We start from the raw sequence: 20,962 nt of genomic DNA on the forward strand, positions 1-20,962 counted from the left end.
AACTCCTTTTCCACTGATTCTATTGGGTAATCTATATAAACACAATAAGAGTTAAGTTCATTGAGTGTTTATTATGTGCCAGGCATTGTTTTAAGTCCTTCACAGACATTATCTCATGTAATCTCACAACAACCTTATGGGGGTGTCATTATCACTTTTTAATTGTTGAGAAAACTGAGACTTAGGTTAACTAACCTAACAGTTAACAGTTTAGTTGGAACATCTGCATGCTAACAGGTCAAATAATGATAAAAAATAGTAATGGTTAATGACTAACCTTTGGACAATATATTATCTTTTAATTTTCACAAAATTCCTGTGAATAAGTACTGTGGGATTAGCATCATTTTACAGAAGAGGAAACAAAATCAGCAAATTTAAGGAACATGAGAGACTATACCAGGCCCTAGCATAACTGAGTTATGATACATTGTAATTATGCGGTTTATTAAATTATAACTGAATCTCTTAAGAATGCTTGGTTGTGAGGGATAAAGTGCAGATCACACACTGCGCCCGTGGTTACCTGTATCTCCCAGGCTCCCTGCTGTATTGGTCCATTGTCTGCCGGAAGCTGCGGACAATGTCGTGCATTCCCACCTGTGTGGTGGTGAAGTCATGGTACAGCTCCGAGTAGTGAGTGACTGTGTCCTTTGAAAACAGGACAGCATGGTTACCATCATGTCAAATGTCAAATGCCCATAGCTGGCCTCATGTGAATATGGACTGTCTCTTCAAAGGGCTCAAACCGAGACACACATGCTCAAAGACGGTCCTAGGACTTTTGCTGCTCAAGGGAATTTGTGGATGGAAAAGAACATTAGAAACTATTAGTGTTTCATTTTGTGTTTAAATTATTAACTATAAATCTAGTAAACAAGTTAAATTTTACCGAACACCTAAACATTAATTACAAATGTATTTAATAAAATCCTCCTAAACATTTTATTGTCCCAAATGCTCCAGACATTTTTAAAGGCAAACAAAACAAATTATCTTAATGATTATAGAGTGTATTATTACATTATCTGCTTACAAAACTATTAATATCATGCATTTAAATTTGTTTCTTTACCATTTCTGTCCTTTATTCTTACCGTTACACTTTTCCAGGGTTTTAGTAATTTTTTGTGATACTCATTCTCTGCCTTCCTAGGGTTACAGTAATCTTCTGGAATCAAAGTAAAAAACTATGTCTAATACAGGCTCAGTTTGTAAGTCCTGGGTTAGGACGTGGACAGGCTAGAGAGTCCATGAGTTGCTATCCACTCAGTGGACCCTTTTTTATAAGTGATTTTCCCTTGCTAGATCAAGGGAAGTTTTTTGAAATCTTAGATGTCTTCCGGAAATTACATGTTCTTTAAGTTTTTCTTGGGTAGCACACAAAACCCATTGTTCTGATCATTTGTCTTGACTGGAAACATATGCCTGTCTTAGGACATGTCATTATAATTACCAGAAGAATTTCTTCTCCAAGGATAAGAGCTTCTCTTTGGGACAACTGGCTAATACACAACCTTTTTTCCCCTTCATTTTTCCCTTCTACTGGAAATCGTGCAAAAAAAAAAAAAGCTTAATCATAAACTTTGGTTCATGACATGGTCTCATAATTAGCCCATGCATGGCCAGCTTCCCTTTGTTACTCAGACAGGACTATCAAGCTGGTGACCGTATGAATTTAATTTTACTTTCTAAAAAGGGCATCATGCTACATATAATAATTTTAGATTTTTTTGCTACACGTTATATCACTAAGATTGACCCATATTGCTGTGTCACTACAATTCATTTATTTTGACATTTCATTGTGTAAATGTACAAATCCGTTATTTTGGAATGCATTTTAGGACTACTGTCTCCTTGGCCATTGAAAACAGAGTGACTGTAGAATGGTGGTCAACTAGAGGAGTGAGAGGGCCATGGGATCGTTACTCTCTCACGTGTGACATGGGAGGAAGGTTGAGAACCACTGGTGTGGAAGCACAAAGAGCCCAAATTCCGTAGCAGATAGGCTTGGGTGGTAATTCTGTTTATCACCTCTGTCACCCTGATAAATTTCTCTAAGATTTGCTAAATGGGGATCATGAAACCTCACAAGATGTTGAGAGAGTTAAATGGAAACAACAAATAGCATACAATTGACACTCAGCAAGTGTTAGTTCCCTTCCCTTCTACCTACGTGTCCTTTAATGACTACAAAAGCACTTGGGGAATTTAGGCCGCCTCCCCTGAGCTTGAGTGATTGACAAAATCACAGTAAGTTATGGCCTTCGGTGGAGTCCACACTGTCCATGCCCTCCAGAAACCTCGTCTTCGAAGGACTCCTCTAGGGATCACTCAGGAGGAAGCAGTGGAAGGAAATATCTGGTCATGTCCATTTGAAACTCCTCTGTATTTTCTAAAGAAAATGATTCAAAACACTTGCCTCTGGTAAGTGGTGTCTCAGGCTAAAAAAGACAACACTGATATTTTCAGAAAAGAAAATATATACATATATAACATTTTAAAATATATAAATATATATTTATTTTAAAATATATTTTTAAAACATATATACATATATGTTTAAAACTTTACCGGGATTTGGGTCTTATTCACTTGGGCCTCGTCTCTCAGATGCTTTGCTTCTAGAAGAAATTGAACAGCATCGAAGCTAAAGCCATCGACACCCTTTGAGAGCCAAAACTGTATAATTTCCTAAACATGAAGAAGCGAAACACTTGGTTACGTTAACCACACATTGTTGTCATAAGGTTTAATAAAGGCCTCGTCTGTTAATGGCTTTCATCATAAAGAGTCACCTCCACATATAAAACAAGCACAGCACTCGTATTCTTACCTATTTAGCACCACAGTGTCTGAGCATAATGAACTTTGAATAACTGCATTTGTGGGCTCCCATTCTTCTCTCACATTTGAATTCAGAATGTTACATTTGTAATTGATGCTATGAGCATGTTCCCAAAGTTTAAAGAATCCACTCAAAATGAAAGATAGGACTCAAGAGAAACTGGGAACGTAGCTCATCTGCCCCATGCCCAGTTCCTTCAAGGTCACTCTGAACGGAGAAAATCACCAATTAAGCGCCCAGGCATGAAGGGTTCTTCCACCAGACTGGGAGATTCTGGAGGGAAAGACTGCAGCTTTCATTTCTGCTTCCCTTGCCACTGACCCAGCAACTGTTACTTAGTGAACCAGTCGTGGAATCAAAGAATGAGGTATCAAGCCTGAATGAGTCAAACATGGTGTGATACTGTTGGGACACCGAAGAAGGACAGCATGTTCCCTGGCTTCGAGGCATCTACAGAGTAGTTGGGGACACATGAGACATGAGAGGGTTACCTAACACAAGGCAGGACACGGTTCAAAATCATGAGAGGAGATTCCTCTGCATGACTGTTGGACCTCCAAGAAGATCAAATTTAATATGGGTGGGCACAGCCAAGCAAGGAAAAGCTAGAGCTTGAACTTGGCTGGTGGGACATGATCAGGAAGTGACTCTAGAAGAACATTCTGGACTGTTTTGGGTACAGCATGAGTCAAGTATGGAAGCACAGGATGACTTGGCCTGTATTGGGGTGGTTAGGAGGACCAGGTGACCTTGAAAAGCAGAGGGCCTAGTCTCAGCTCCCCTCCCATGCCAACCCCTCCCAGCTGGGCCTACTCCTGCACCCACCAAAAGCCACCCTCCTGCAAAGGGACAGTGGCTCTCCCTGCTCTCCTTTCAGCTCAATCCTTGCTGAAAGGAAGGTTTTATAGGAATGTGTATATCACATTAGAGCAGAACCACCTGTAATTTAAAGTAGTGGAGTGAAGAAGCCAATTTTCACCTAGTATGGGGAACAGAGCTATAGATCCCAAATAAGAACTGTTCCCAGAATCACTTGCTTGATTCAAAGTGTGCTTCTTGTATCTACATGTGCATATGGAGTCTGGAGTGCTACCGTTCAAGGCTCCCAAAAGTTTCTCTTTTTTTAAATATTTATTTACTTATTTGGTTGCACTGGGTCTTAGTTGCAACAGGTGGGCTCCTTAGTTGTGGCTCACAGGCTCCTTAGTTGTGGCATGTGAACTCTTAGTTGCGGCATGCACGTGGGATCTAGTTCCCTGACCAGGGATCGAACCCAGCCCCCTGCATTGGGAGCGCAGAGTCTTATCCAGTGCACCCCCAGGGAAGTCCCAAGGCTCCCAAAGGTTTCTACAGGCTGAACGCAAGGCTGATGTCAGCCTCTTCAAGGTGAGACTTTGAATGGCAAAGCTCGAACAAATCTTTCAAATCTAAGAGCAGGCTCTGCTGCTGACAGTCCTCATCTTGAACACAGTTGACCCACATACCCTTAAGCTGGCCTCACCCAGTGGAATTTTTCTTTGGGGCACAAACCCCACAAATTTATTCTTAACTAGCATCCTTCTTCACACATTCATTCATTCATTCAATAAGTATTTGGGTTCCAACTAGGGACCAGGCACTTAGCTAATAAGCCTTGGAACTAGAACCACGAGCAAAATACAACACAATCTAGACACAGTCCTAGGTCTCACGGATTTTTTTAGAATCCTTAGCTGGACAAATATTAATGCAAAAATATTTAAATCACAGACACCATGAAACTGTGAAGGAAAGGAGCTTTGGTTACACAAAGCTTACACAAGGGGGTGAAAGAGCAGGATTTGCCAGGCAGGTCAGCGCAGCAGGATGGCAGGAAGGGAAGGCAGTTGGTTAGAGATTCAGCTGGAGAAGTCGCTAGATATGAAGGCGCCTCATTTGTAGAACAGGATCTGCAGAATTGCCTCATTTGTAGTGGGCTCTAAGGGCCCACTTAGCATGAAGCTAACGAAGCTGAAGTTTCAGGACCCTTCACTGCATGGGCTCCTACCCACATTCCTTTTTCATTCTAAATGAGCACTCATTTTTCTGTACCTAATTTTCTACTCTTTTTTTTTTTTCATTTCAAAAAGTCCCCCAATTCTTACAAGCTTCAGATCCCACACAAACCGGGTCTACCCCCAGGTGGCGCTGTTCTCTACAAGCGAGAACACTGGAAGTGGCTCTAGGTGGGGGTGGGGCACAAATAACTGTAATCCATCCAAGCAGCCTCTGAAAAAATGTGGGAAAACATTAAACACCATGCTGCTGTAAACATTAAGCTTTTGATCAGTGATTTCCTAAAATAAAGCTACTCATTTTCTTCATTGGGTCCTCATTCACTTTGGGGATCTCAGCATTGCTAACTATTAACCCAACATTAAAGAATGAGGAATGTGTACCCCAGCGTAGGCATACGGCCCCGGCAGGGATGTTCACTGTAGTCCAGGAAGAGATGTTATCATTGTTTGATGAAACAAAACAGCAAAAGTTGGATGCTTGTTTTTGAGAGTCATTTTAAACGCTGAGGTTTTCACCCAGATAATCCAAAATTTGCTCTTGAAAAAGATTTGCTTCGTGCTATTTATTCTCAAGCAGGTGAAAAAAGACAGCTCCAGATTTTAATGGTTAACCCTCTCTTTATGCCAATTAAGCTCCCCCAGGGGCTGGATGCGGAAATGGGCAAGGAGCCTGGTTCTGCCAGGTCTGGGTGACCCATGTAGGGACAACAGGACTCTGGGGACAGTACACTGTGTTCCCGATTTCTGACTAACTCCCATGACATCACACAGTCCTGGTTTTTCCACCAGACACGTTTTCATTCTTTTCTCCTTAAACAACTTGCTGCTCTGAGTGAAAAAGGAATCAGTTCAGCATTACACCAAGTCCCCTACATATGAACCTTCAAGTTGCGAACTTTGAAAGATGTGAACGTGCGTTCACATGTCCAGTCACGTAAGTTAGTTCATGTGTCTGGCGTACATTGTCATGTGCATGCCTCCTCTACATGTGGTTGTGCTTTTGTGTACTTTACTGTACAGTACTGTATAGAGTACAGTAGTACACTATCTTTACTGGAGATACGGGAAGAGGATGAGAGCTACTACCCAGACATCACTGGATCGTTTTTTCAAGAGGGTAGATAGAACTGAATCCACCAAGGAACCAGAACCTATGCCATCAACATCAGGCATGAGTGAAATTGCAGCTTCAGCTCTACCATCTCCCACCCCCTGTCCCTCCTCCAGTCAGTAACTCTTCTTGCCTGTTCACTCCACACCAGCCTCTGTATGCCAGCTGTTGTTCTGTACTGCTGTACTTTTCAAGGTACTGCACTGTAAGATTAAAAATGTTTTCTTTATTTTCTGTGTTTGTTTTTTATGTATTATTTGTGTGAAAAGTATTATAAATCTATTCCAATACAGTATTATATAGCTGATTGTATTAGTTGGGTACCTAAGCTAATTTTGTTGGACTTAACAAACAAATTGGACTTACGAATGCACTCTCGGAACGGAACTCGTTCATATGTAGGGGACTTACTGTACTGATATCCAAATTCTCGAAACCTCGAGGCAAACCTTTCCTTTTGAGATGACTGAAGTTACTGGGCCCATTTACCTAAAAAGCCAGGTTTGGAACAGAGAAAAGCTCTGCTCTTACATGTGATGATATATAAGACATCCTCTTAATAATGACATAAATCCCAGGTCATCCATTTCAAGAAGGAATGAGAAAGCACGGGCTATTTCAGAAGGACAGAGAGAAAACCATATCCTCTGCTTATAAGCAAGGAAAGTAAACCAACCGCACTGCTCTTCAGAAACCTGGGTAAAATTCTTTGTTAACTCTTCCAGAAGCAGGACATAGATCATGGGCTCCAGAATCTGACCCATCTGGGTACCATCCCATCTCCCCCACTGTCCAGCTGCATGAGTTAGCTTATCTGCATAACCTCCATAAACCTTGGTTTCCTCATCAATAAAATAATACCTGCCTTGCAGGAATTCTGTGAGGATTAGGGGTACTGCTGCCAGAGTCAACTGACGCTTTGGTCTTTACATTACCTGATCTCTCTGCCATGTTTGACAACACAGACTAACCTTGTTGTCTAGAAATACTCATACACCTTGGCTCTAGGATACCCTGCTTCTGGTTTGCTACTCCTCTGTCTGCTCAACACTCTTTTAAATATTAATACTCCTTGGGGATCCATCTTATACCCTCTGTTCATTTCACTTCACAACAGTATTGACTCATTTATCTATCATTTATTGATTATTTAACAAGTATTAATGCTTATACAAAAGCAACACACTGTCCTAAGTGCTTTACAAAGGTTAAACCATTTAATCCCCAAACAACCCCACAAAGTATGTACCATTATTATTCCTATTTTACCATCGGGGGAATTGAGGCACAGGGAGATGATGTACCTTGATCGAGGTCATATGGCAATAAGTGGTGCGTCAGAATTGGAACCCTGTGTGGCGCCTTATCCATTTGTTATGTGGCCTTCCTTTACTTTTATTTTTTTAGTTGGAGGACCTGCTACACCTGGCCCTCATTCCCACATGACAACAACCCCTACGAGCTAAGTGACAACTGGCCCCCTTGTTCACCTCAGCTGGCCCAGTTCTCTCACTGATACTACTACCTGACCTCTGTGGGCATTGTCCACGTGTCAACAAATCCCAAAGTCTTATCTCCAGACCAGACCTTCCCCTGAGTTCCATGTCATTATATCCAGCTATCCACTGAGCACTTGGATGTCTCACAGAGAGCTCAAACTCTACATGACTGAGACCACCCCCCTCCACCCCTGCTCTTCCCATGTCGCCCATCCCAAGAAGCGGTCCCACCACCCAGCCAGCATTCAAACCTGAAACCTGGGAGTCACACTGGACTCCTCTCTAAGGCCTGATGACGCCTCTGCAACCCCACCACCCTCACTGGCCCAAAGCCCCCACCATTCTTTCCTGGTCACTGTACCATCCACCTCCCCGGTCCCTCCACCTTCAAACCTGCCTTACTCAAGCCCCTTCTCCACAACCAGATTGATTTTTCCAAACGCAAATCAAAAATTATTTCCCTGCCCAAGACCTTTTAAACCCAAATCCTACCGTGGCCTCCAATGCCGCTTATGACCTGGTTCCTACCCACCTCTCTCATCTCGTCCTGTCACCGCCCCCCCCACCCCCGCCGACAACATGTCTCCATATTGGACAACTCCCAGCAGCTTCACTGTGCCGTGACCCTGCTTCCTCTCCGCTGGGAACACTCCCACCTGTGTCTCTTCGCTTGGCTCATCCTTACTCATGCTCTAGGTATCACTGCTTCCTCTGTAAAGCGTACCCTAGTCTCTCCCACTCCGTGTCCAGGTTAGGTGCCTGCCCTACATTCTCCTACTTCCCACTGTCATGACCACTCAGCACACTTTATTGTAATTTCCTGTTTGTCTACCTCCCCCTCCAGAATATAATATAATATTATAGCCTGTGATGGCCACAACATGGGCCCATATTATCAACCATCATACCCTGGCAAATGGCCAATACACAACACATACTGTTAAATGAGGGAATGATTTATAATGAAGTGCATGGCACACAGAACATGCAGTGATGATGCAGTGACTAGCATCAAGCACGGAGCTGGTTTATAAAGCAGGTAATGAGTAAATTTTATTTTGAATTGAGCTGCTTCTCTCCAGCAATACCATGCTTAATAGGGGCAGAGCAGAGCCAACATTTATGCTCTGATTCCATCTTAAGCCAGGAGGGCATCTTGGTTCCCAGTCCCCAGCTGCCATGAACATACTACTCCCCTACTCCAGGGCTCAGCCTTCCCATGTGGTGGTTTCAGGGTCACACTGAGCCCCCGACATGGGGCCAGGCCATTGGAGTCTCCTCCCTGCTCTACAGCTCATCCACTGGTCACTTCACCTCTCTGGGCCTCAGTTTCCTCATTTGTCAAATAAGGGATTTGAAGGGCAAGTAAAAACCAAAGTGATCGGAAAAGTATAAAATGCTAGACAAATATAAGCTCCCACCTCCTCTGAGAAAACCTCCTGACTTCTCCAGCTGAAAATGCTCTAGCCCTGAGAGGTTCGGGGCAGAGCCAAGTCCCGAATGGCCAGTGCAAGGGGGAGGACTAAGAGGAGAGAGAAGGGTGCTCCGTGCCGCCTGCCAGCCTCCCACTGTGCAGATAAGCTGGAATCGGATGGCAGCCCAGCGGAAGAAGGCTCAGCCTCTGTGAGTACAAGCTGGTCTGCAAGCAGGGCTCATTCCAAATGCCTCCCCACCACAGACTCTCAGGGCTGCAAATTATTAACCTGCTTAACTCTGCTGCAGAGATAAGTGCTGCTGGGGGGAAGGAGGGTGTCGGAAGCCCCATCATGTGAAAGGTCCCTTTCCATGAGCAAAGAGCTTTCCCTTACAGCTTTCAGCCTTTCTTATTTACTTCTAATAAGAAATCTTCTAAACCAGCCTTACAAAAATGTCTAACCTCTCAACCAGAGGCAGTAATGATTCATCTCAAGAGGGATTTCATCCTGCAGGTCCAGTAAATAAGACTCCTATTCACATACTCCACTACCTGGATGCCTGCAAGAGAACAGCTGGGGTAGCCAAAAAAGGATTTATGTGTTGCTGGCACATTTTGGCAAAATTTATCACACTTGTCTACACATCTCCAGACAATCCATCAATATCGTCACAAGGAGCCTGGAGAAATCCACTGCCAGATAAACCAACTGGTTTATATTCCCATTTATGAATTTCCAATTGAAAACCTCCTTGCAAAAACCATGCAGAGGAGTTCCCTGGTGGCGCACTGGTTAAGAATCCGCCTGCCAATGCAGGGGACACGGGTTCGAGCCCTGGTCCGGGAAGATTCCACATGCCGCGGAGCAACTAAGCCCATGCACCACAACTACTGAGCCTGCGCTCTAGAGCCCGCGAGCCACAACTACTGAAGCCCCCGCGCCTAGAGCCCATGCTCCGCAACAAGAGAAGCCACTGCAATGAGAAGCCCGCACACTGCAACAAAGAGTAGCCCCTGCTCGCCGCAACTAGAGAAAGCCTGTACGCAGGAGTGAAGACCCAACACAGCCAAAAATTAATTAATTAATTAATTAATTAAAAAAAAAAAACTATGGAGGAAAAGTGAAACACACAGAGAGAAGTAGTTTGCCTCAAATCAGGTGTGGAGTTGTGGCTAAGAATGCGGATTCCAGAATCTCAGTGCTTGGGTTTGAATCCTGTCCCCTCACTCCCAAGGTGGGTGATGTCACCTCTCTAAGCCTCAGTTTCCTTCTCGGTAAAATGGTCATAAAATCTCTTAAGTTAGGCTTCTTCTGAAGATTAAATGAGATGATCCAGGTAAAGCACTTGGCACTAAGTAAGTGCCTAATAAGAGTGGTGGGGGGGCCAAAGAGGGGGTGTGAGTGTGCAAATGATCTTCAGTGATGGAGAAGAGGAGAGTCCACACTCCCTCAGAGAAGTTTAAAACTAACCCCTAGTTAGCTGGCTGACCATGTCTACCTCCCCTCTCCCAACTGAGACAGGCTGCCTTGACAAGGTGCCTACTTCTCGAGATCTCAAAGCAATTCATCTAAATTCTGGAAAACATATATAGTAAAAATAGTCTTAGAACTAAGGAGTCTATAGGAATATATTTAACAAAAGAAGTGCAGGACTCGTACACTGAAAACACTGTTGAAAGAAATTAAAGGAGACCTTAAGTAAGTGGAAAGACATCCTGTGTCCGTGGATCAGAAGACTTAATACTGTTAAGACGGCAATACTCCCCCAAACTGATCCATAGATTCAATACAATCCCAGCAGGCTTCTTTGCAGAAATTGACAAACAAATAATAAAATTCATAGGGAAATGCAAAGAACCCAGAATAGCCAAACAGTCTTAAAAAAGAAGAACAAATTTGTAGGGTTCACACTTCCCAATTTCAAAACTTACTATACAGCTATATTAATCCAGACAGTACTGGCATAAGGACAGACATATAGATCGATGGAACAGAACTGACAGTCTAGAAATAAACCCCGACATTTATGATCAATTGATTTTCAAAAGGGTTCTAAGATAGTTCAATGATGAAAGAATAATCTTTTGTAAACACATGCTGCCGGGATAACTGGATAGCTACATGCAAAAGAATGAAGTTAGACTCCCTCTCACCATATACAAAAATGAACGAAAAATGGACCAGAGACCTAAGTGTAAAAGCTAAAACTACAAAACTCTTATAAAGAAAACATGAGGGACTTCCCTGGTGGCGCGGTGGTTAAGAATCCGCCTGCAAATGCAGGGGACACGGGTTTGAGCCCTGATCCGGGAAGATCCCACATGCCGCGGAGCAACTAAGCCCGTGCACCACAACTACTGAGCCTGCGTGCCACAACTACTGAAGCTCTCGCACCTAGAGCCCCTGCTCCGCAACAAGAGAAGCCACCATGATGAGAAGCCCGCACACCACAACGGAGAATAGCCCCTGCTCACTGCAACTAGAGAGAGCCCGTGCACAGCAATGAAGACCCAATGCAGCCATAAATAAATAAATTAAAAAAAAGAAAACATGAGTTAAATCTTCATGAGCTTGGGTTAGGCAATGGTTCTTAAATGTGACACTAAAAGCATAAGCAAGAAAAGAAAAAAACAGATAAGTTGGACATCATAACAGTTAAAAACCCTTGTGCTTCAAAGGGCACCACAGAGAAAGTAAAAAGACAACCTACAGAAAGGAAGAAAATTAACTGCAAATCACATATCCAGAATACATAAAGAACTCTTACAACTCGACAAAAAAGACAAATAACACAATTTTAAATGGACAAAGGATGTGAATAGACATTTCTCCAAAGAAAATATACAAACAAACTATAATCACATGAAAAGATGCTCAACATCATTAGCCATCAGGGAAATGCAAATCCAAACCACAGTGAAATACCACTTCGCACCTCCTAGGATGACTATAATCAAAGATACAGACAATAGCAAGCGTTGGTGAGGATGCAGAGAAATTGGAAACTTCATGTATTGCTAGTAAAAATGTAAAATGGTCCAGCTGCTTTGGAAAACAGTTTCTCAAATAGTTAAATACAAATTATAAATATAGATACAGATCATAGACATTTAGATAGATACTGTATGATTCCATTTATATGAAATGTCCAGAACCGGCATATCCATAGAGGCAGAAAATAGCTTAGTGGTTGCCAGGGCCCAGGGGGAGAAAATGAGGGGACCATGGGAGTGACTTTGAGTGGGTATGGGGTTTCTTTTGGAGGTGATGAAAATGTTCTGAAATCAGTAGTGATACTTGCATTACTCTGTGAATATACTAAAACCACTGACTTATATACTTGAAAGGTGTGAATTTTATGGTATGTGAATTATACGTCAATAAAGCTGTTATTTAAAAACAAAACAAGAACAGACTAAGGTGCAGGTGTTGTTAGTGACTCCAACTTGGCAGCCTGCATCCTCTCGATTTGGCTGACGTGGTGACCTGTAGAAAGGGACCCACAGCTCCCTGTCCTCTTCTGTTTGGGTCTCCTCCTCACCTACCTCAGAGCACTACCCCACTAACCTAAATTCTTGCCCATCAGAGCCGAAGCAGCAGCAATAATGGAAACAACAATATGGCTAAAGTTTATTGTGAATTATGTGCCATGTGCTGCTGGAACTGCCACCACACAGGGATGAGCCCCATCAGCTCTCACCTGGGGTGCTGAGGGAGCTCTCCCGTGCACGGACGACAGAGGACCGTCTCTAACTCAGCACGCGTCCCTTACAGCAGCATCCACTGCCCCGCGGCATCAGCTCCCACCCTCGTTTTTGCACCCCAGGTCCCTTACTCTCTCCCTCATTTCCCTGCAGTGCATTGGTGGGGTTGCCAGATAAAGTACAGGACAACCAGTTAAGTTTTCATTTCAGATAAACAGTGAATAATTTTTTAGTAGAAGAATGTCTCAAATATTGCACTTCTCTGTTTAACTGAAATTAAAATTTAACTGAGTGTCCTGTAATTTTACTTGCTGTATCTGGCAGCCCTGCACACCGGCCCCCAGGTCGTTTCTAAAACATGTGGAGCTCAGTCTCCCCCAGAGAATTTTGCATTTGCTCTTCTCTCTGCCTGAAATTCTCTTCCCCCAGATGTTCACATGACTCCCTTTCAAATGTCAGGTTTTTGTGCAAATGGGACCTCAACATAGTGGTGTCTCTGAGCCAACTTCTCCCTGGCACTCCGAGGCTCTTTACCCTAAGCCTTCATCACCACCTGACATGTTATATATTTAGTTGTTAATTGTCTGCCTTCCCCTCAGGATACTGGGAATTCCTTGAGGGCAGGGCTTTGATGCCCTGCTGCATTCCCATTGCTTAGAACAGGACCTGGCACGGAGCAGACAATAAGTTGATATTTACTGAGTGAATACAGAAGTGTTTTGCATGGGTTATCTCATCTAATGTTCCTAAAAGTTCTCTGAGACAAAGACTGCAATCAATCGTGTTTCATGGATGAGGGATCCAAGACACACAAAAGTCAAATAACTCGCCCAGAAGCCCCCTGCAGCCAGTGGTGGGCCGGGTCCGGACACAGGAGCTGGACCTCCGAGCCCCCATTCTGGCCTCACCTCACCGCACCAGCTCATTGTCACAGGCAGAGGAGCGTCTCAGAGCTAAGGCAACAGGTGTTTCTGCCTCCCTCCCACTTCGATTATTTGGGTTAGAGGAAGGAAGGAGCCACTCACATATCTAAGAGTCTATATTTGCTTCAGACACCTTAATCCCAGAACTGAATTGCACTGCTTGATTTTGCCCGCATAATTACTGTTTTTTAACACGAAGTATATCGAATAACCATTTAAGCACACATGTAACAGAGAAGTTTGTGTGGGTGTCTATACTCACTTTTATTTCTTCTTGAACATCAGGATTACGGAAATTTAAATCAGGTTGCTCTTTCATAAACTGATGGAAATAGCATTGGTTTCGTACTTCATCAAAGTGCCAACTGGAGTTTCCATATACACTTAACTAGCAAACAGAAAATAGCAAATCAGTTGCTTAGCACGGTTCCTATGATGGTATCGCCCACAAAGGAATGATCATTGCCATCCCGGCCCTTTGAGGACTGAGTGCACAAATCCCCAGAATTTTTTCTCTAGCGAGAGCACTAGGTAAATTAATTCCCAAAAATGCCATCCCCTGGCCTAATGCCCCACAAGTGTGGTTGTGATGTGTGTGTACAGTAGAAGCTGTTCCCAACAACCACAACATGAAACCAGTGCTCTCAAAGGCAGGACAAAGGCCAACTTAAGGAGCAGACATTTCTAATATATTTTCTTGAATCTTCTATCCAGGCTCTGGAATCCTGTTTGTGAAGAAAAGCAAATGGTGGCCAATTTGGGAGAAAGACATATTGTATTGGTCTTGGAGCTTGAATCCAGATAGAGCAAGTGTTTAAACTGTATCCTCAGAAAAGTATTAGAATCATTCAAATTAAAACTCTACTAGTCCTCGGGAATAAAAGAAATCTAGCAACTTCAAGTGTTGGTTCCCAGCCGCGTTTGACGTGGGTGCTACTTTCCTCCTTCTAGAAATGCTCATGTCCGTGGCACTTCCAGAAGGAGGAACCTGTGTGAGGGTTCCTCAGGGCTCTGTCTTGAGCCATTTGTTCATTTCACACTAAAGAGAACATCTGGACAGCACTTACAAACTGAGGGATTTTGCATAATATTTTCTTTTTAGTTGGAAGACCTAGTCACACTGGGTCCACATTTCCATGGCAACAACTGGCCCAAGCTAAGTAGTAGCTGATGCCTTTTGAGGAAACATACTCTCGCCAGCTCACCTCATGGCCCACCTGGATACAAACCAGGATAAGATTTTTACAGTATATATCAGTATACAGAAAGATCAGTATACAAAATACAAAAACAAAAACCCTCCACAAATCTATTTCAAAGGGACAAACAATCCAACAAAAAACTGGGGAAAGAAACCATTAAACAGGTGTTCCACAGAAGTGGAAGCTCAAGTGAATAAATGGATGAAAAGGTGTTCAACATCATTAGTAATTAGGCAACTACTACATTAATAACTAGTAATTAGATAAATAATCATTAGCAATTAGAGAAATGTAAAATTAAGAACTCAATGTAATTAGATAATAATCATTAGCAATTAGAGAAATGTAAAATTAAGACCAATTTATGTTCACTCGGTAAAAATTAGACTAGATCCAGTCCTTAGCCCTTTCATTTATTAGTTGTGAACCAGGGCAATGTGCTTAACATTTCTCTGCCTTGGTCTATTCATCTGCAAAACAGGAATTAAAGCCTAACTCATAAGATTATAGGGTGAATTAAATAAATTAATGAATATAAAACACTTAGCACAGAGCCTGGCACACAGTAAGCATCTAGCAAATGTTTGCTAATGTCATCACCACTTTAAAAGGTGGTGGATCAGGGAAAAGAAAAATTAGGGAGGTGAAAGTGCCAGGACCTGCTAGAGGCCTGTTCACCAGGCTGCACATTAGTGCCATTCATGGAACCTGGGATACGGGAGGTTGGAGGAGAAGATCACACAGTCAGCTTTGACACGTGTCCTTTGAGTGCCCTTGGGTCATCTAAAAGTTGATGCCCAGGAGTCAGCCTCTTTAAATGTTTATGGAGGTCAAGAAGGAGGCCCTGGAGTGGGGACAGATGATCCAGAGGAAAAGGCTCTGCAGAAAGCAGGAGAGAAGGTGAACTAGAGTGGGCAGAGGGACTGTCCTGGGACAAGAGTAGAGTTGCCAGATAAAACATAAGACATCCAATTAAATCTGAATTTCAGATAAACAACAAATACTTTTTTAGTGTAAGTATGTCCCATGCAATATTTTACACTAAAAAATTATGCACTGTTTATCTAAAGCTCAGATTTCATTGGGCTTCCTGGATTTTCATTTGTAAGTCTGGTAACCCCAGACAGGAGAGATACGGTCTCTGCTGCAAAAGAGGTGACTAGGAAGAGGGTGGGAATGGGGGCAGGTGTGATGGCTTCTGTTCTTTCTTTAAAGTAGAGTTTGCTGCCAAGAGTGATAAGATGGGGAGAAGGCAAGAGGCGGGAGGGTATGTTGATCAGTTGGATTTAGTAAAATTCCCCCAAAAGAGTGGATGGATCAGTTCAGGTGGGGACAGTGAATGTGTCCAGAGGCTTAGATACCGAGGTTCAGGTAAAGAGAAAATGGATGGTTGGGTTTATTTATGGCTAGTGTTTTGTTCGACAGCGGAGTCAAAAAGCCAGAAAGGCAAAGGGGTCTGAAGAGTAGCAAGACAGTTACTGAACAAATAGGACATGGAGTCTAAGCTGGACAGAGTGGGAAGTAAAGGAAGGAGACGTTAATAGAGAGCATAGGTTTTAATTTGCTGAAATACATCAGCTCTACAATAAAATGAAAAATCCAAATCCAAAATCAAATGATTAGGAGGCTTGGGACTTTATTTCTATTTCTTTGGGAAACTTGTTCCCCTTCCCATAAACTATACCCATCATTTTTTTTTTTTTTTTCTTTTAACAGGGCTTTGTAAATAACCAGTTTAATCACTAAAGAGCTGCCCATTTTCCCTCTGTAAATCAAGCACGTTGGTACTTACCCAGTTGTTGGGCGGTATGGTTTTGCCATTTTCATGGGTACAGTCATGCCAGATATAATAATCAGTATATTTCCCTGTCCGGTTCCGACTCCATTGAAACCAAGCATGTTTATCACTGGTGTGGTTTGGTATGAAATCGATGATTAATTTTAAACCTAATGAATGAAAACATTTCAAATGTTAGGACATAAGATTATATTAGAATACTATAACAGTGAAGGAAAAAATGCTTTAAGTTAAGCATTTGGAGAAATGCTTTTCTTAACCCATCCCACCCCTCTTCCATTCAATTTACCTTTATCATGTATGGCTGCAACCAGATTCTCAAAATTTTTCATTGTTCCGAAAATGGGATCGATTTCTCGGAAATCTTCAATACCATGTCGGAAATCTTTAAGGGATGATTTATAAAATGAAGTGATCCAAACAGTTTTTATATTTAAAGTTGTGATGTAATCTAGCTTATCTTGAATACCTGAAGGAAAAAGTCAAAGCCATGAAAAATAAATAAATAAAGTTTGGGTTTTTTTTAGTTGAAGGATTAAAAATAAAAGGAATAGGTCTAAGATGGAAATATTTATATTGAGACAGAAATATTTGGAGTTTTGCCGAATATGAGTGAAATTCAAATAGCAAGGTCTAGTTCTACAAACAACAGCAAATTAGTCTTCTAGCAATAACCTTTGACCTTTAACATCGATGCATAACATATTAAAAAATCTGTCTGTGGCTTGTTCATATTTTATACTTAAAACCAAGACTACATTATTGTTAATTTATTCTACACATGGTTTTTGAGCACCTAATCCAGGCCAGATGCTGGGCTAAGTGCCAAGGTACAAAGAAGAATAATACATGGCCCCTGATGGTCAAGTGGTCTGTGCTGCACTGTCCAGTGTATAGCCACTTGCCATGTGGCTATCAGGCACTTGCAGTGTGACTAGTCTGAACTGAGATATGCTGTAAATGTAAAACACGCGCTGGACTTGGAAGACCCAGTATGAAGAGAAAGAATGTAAAATAGCTCATTTATATTTTTATATTGATTATATGTTGAAATGATACCATAGATATGTTGGAGTATACAAAGTATATTATTAAAATTAATTTCACTCATTTCTCTTTTACTTTTTTAATGTAGCTTCTAGAAAACTGACAATTACCTATGTGATCCACATTCTATTTCCTTCGGATATCACTGAAGCCAAGAATTTATACAGAAGAGAATTCTAGACTTGGCTGAGAAGAGATATGGGAATGAAACTGTACTTGGGACCTCGTAGGATAATTAGCAGATAGTGGGGTGGGGGGGGTGCTTCTAGTTCAGAGTCCTAAGTGCAGAGCCAGAGTTGAGATTGGTATTCAGTCTCCAGTAACTTTCTGTGGGACCCTATGTGGCTTCCTACAATCAGCCTGCCCGAGGTCACGGAGACCAAAGCACAAAGTCCCCTGACTCCTGGCCTTGGGGCTCTTCCCCTGTAACAGGCTGCATATCTTTGTCCTCATTGTACCTCAGTCCCCCTACGTGCATGGCTGTGAGACCACACAGAGTGTCGAAAGGCAACAAAAGAATTTTAAGGCAGATTTAAGTCAGAATTTTGATTTATATCAAAAACCAGCACAAAGGAACAGGATGATAAAAAACAAAGAGGCTGAACAGAGACAAAGTAAACAAGGGATCTCCCAGGCCCACATTCCAGGGGACAGAAGGCAGTAAACTGAACTGAAACCTGGAACGTTTTCTTCAAGTAATAACAACAAAACCCCCTCAACCTCAAGGAAAAATACCTATTAATTATAGGAAGGAGCGAGTCCTTCAAGGAAAAGTTACCGGAAATGGCAAATGTGAGAGGTGATTAGAAGTTGCCCTTTGCAGGAGAATTTAGAAGGAGATTACAGAGGGAGGGCCAGGAAGTGGGGAGTGTATTTTTGGGTTTAGGGTTTGGGGCTCTATTCCATCAAAACATCACTTTGCAAAGCATTTCCTTTGTAAGAAGCAGGTGCTAGGACCATGCCGGGGGCTGGGGGTTGGAAGGAAACTCACCCAGATATGTTACAAGGCAGTATCAGAGGTGGTGCTCCGTCCAAAGCACCACAAGAGCTCTGGGGAGGGGAGCACACCCGCTGATCGGGAGGTTAAATACAGATTAATGAAGGAAGTGGGTTTGAACTGCATCTTGAAGGACAGAAAATATTTCAATTAGCTAAGATGCAGGATGATTTTAAAAAGAGAAAAATTACACGAGTGTGAAAAAGAAAAACCTTTTATTAGTTATCAGGAAAGTTGGAGATTTCAAGAGTGCATTTATAACATTTTAAAGTTTGATTAAGCTCATTTCCACTTCCCATACTCTATTAAATCATTCTGTTTTGTCTTCTTCAAGCCAAATATCATTATCAAAAATTACCTTATTCGTTTATTTGTTCCTTATTGTTGCCCTTAACTAGGGTGACCATATCAGCCAATCTGCCTGGGACAGTTCCTGTGTATGGCTTGTGTCCTTGTTTACGCAATAAATAATAAGGACATTCCACACATAACACACTAGGAAATTATTAGCATAACTTTAAATTTTTTTTACTTTTTTTATTAATATGGATATTGTTTTTAAATAATCCTTAATTCAAGTAATGACCAACCCACTCTATGCCTTTTCTTCTTTCCTTCATTTCTCAGAATTCAAGCTTTAGAGGCTCAGCCTACACATTTTAAAGACATCACTTAATCTTTTTCTAAAATATTATTTATGCTTTGTTCACTAATCAGAAACTCTCCACCAGATTGCCAAACCAGCCACTGTGCACACTGGAAAAGGAATTCTAAACAGTCACTCTGAGATAACCAACTCTAAAGTGCACAGAAGCAGGACACATTTCAGGAGGAAACTTGCCCTCGTAAGAAGTTAGAATGGATGACCAACTACGCAAAGGTTCCGAGCAGGCAATAAACTAAACAGCTCTTTGGGAGCTCAAAGGGCTCCAGCAAGTAACCTTTCATCATATGGGAAGAACCGTTGGGTTCTGCTGTGGGGCTTTTTAAACATCATAAACAAGGAGAAACGTGGCGTGACCAGTCATACTGGATGGAATGTGCTTACCGCACAACCCAGGCATAATGCGCTTCAAGAACTGAAAGAGGCCCCTACAACCTCATCTCGGACACGCCCCCGACTCTCAAGGCACGCACCTTTTAGATCTCCGTTCCCATCCTTGTCGCTGTCTTTGAAAGACCTCGGGTAGATCCGGTACATGGGCCCCGCCTGCCACCAGTCCAGGCACTTCGGAGAGACGGCAATGATGGCTATGGTGGCCGCAATGAGCACGAGCACAGAAGCCACGGTGAGCCAGAAGAGGACCTCCCGGGGCACCCGGTAGCGGGCCTGGCGCGAGAAGCGGAACAGCACCTCCTTGGGCATCCCCGCGTAGGGCCAGACATCCTTCCACTCGGGCCCCGCAGGGCCAAAGATGTCCACGGCGTTGTGCTGTGGGCCGTCCTCTGGGCTGCCCGGCTCCGGGTCCGTCTCCAGGATGTCTTCATTTTGTACAAACCCGTTGTTTGTCTGGCCTCCCTTCATACTCATTCCAACGGAATCTCTCTTGCCTTTATCCTCAGCCATGTTTCACAATCTTATCCGTGCGGAGTGCCTTCCTGCAGTAACAAAAGTGGGAAGGGAACTCGCTGAAATGCTTGGTCGTGTTAATGAGCTTTGAGTGGTTTATAAATGAACTTGGCTGGACTTTGTCCAGCCAAGGAAGAAAGGGTAAAGGTAAAGGGAGTTTTAAAAAATTCTCTTTACACCTGTGAGGCTGACGTAGCTATAGTCACTGCACTGAGGGGTTCAGATCTGGACTGGGACATGGGCATAGAGGAGGGGAAATGGGAAGAGGACACAGGGTTCCATTGCAATTTAAGGTGTTACTTGATTGAGTACACAGATGTTCAAAGCAGCATTATTCACAACAGTCAAAAGGTGGAAACAAGCCAAGTGTCTATCCATGGATGAATGGACAAACAAAATGTGCCATATGCCTTAAAAAGGAATGAAATTCTGACCACATGCTACACCATGGATGAACCTTGAAGACATTATGCTAAGTGAAGGAAGCCAGACACAAAAGGATAGATATTGTCTGAGTCCACTTATATGAAGTACTTAGACAAATTCATAGAGACAGAGAGCAGAACTGTGGTTTCCAGGAGTTGGAAGGAGCGGGATCATGGGGAGTTCTTGTTTAATGAATATAAAGTTTCCATTTCGGCTGATGAAAAGTTCTGGAGGTGGCTGCACACCAATGTAAATGTACTTAATGCCACTGAATTGTACACTTACAGATTCTTAAAGTGGTAAATTTTATATTATGTATATTTTACCACAATAAAAAAATAGCTTACATTTCTTTTTTCTTTTTAGCTAGCTCTCAGAAAAAG

At 42.5% G+C, this 20,962-nt stretch overlaps 1 protein-coding gene across 1 annotated transcript in view; it reads right to left on the reverse strand.

The window, feature by feature from the left end:
* Positions 1-20,236, reverse strand: part of SLC3A1 (solute carrier family 3 member 1) — a 31,657-nt gene extending 11,421 nt beyond the window's left edge. The window contains exons 1-6 of the mRNA XM_059943445.1: positions 19,721-20,236; positions 16,829-17,008; positions 16,534-16,688; positions 13,802-13,927; positions 2,578-2,697; positions 527-651 (exon numbers count right to left, since the gene is read on the reverse strand). Of these exons, the coding sequence (XP_059799428.1) occupies positions 527-651; positions 2,578-2,697; positions 13,802-13,927; positions 16,534-16,688; positions 16,829-17,008; positions 19,721-20,150 (1,136 nt within the window). The 5' untranslated portion in view covers positions 20,151-20,236. The remainder of the gene's footprint in view (positions 1-526; positions 652-2,577; positions 2,698-13,801; positions 13,928-16,533; positions 16,689-16,828; positions 17,009-19,720) is intronic.
* Positions 20,237-20,962: the final 726 nt, after the last annotated feature.

The sequence above is a fragment of the Balaenoptera ricei genome, chromosome 13, assembly GCF_028023285.1.
Source record: "Balaenoptera ricei isolate mBalRic1 chromosome 13, mBalRic1.hap2, whole genome shotgun sequence".
Taxonomy (NCBI): domain Eukaryota; kingdom Metazoa; phylum Chordata; class Mammalia; order Artiodactyla; family Balaenopteridae; genus Balaenoptera; species Balaenoptera ricei.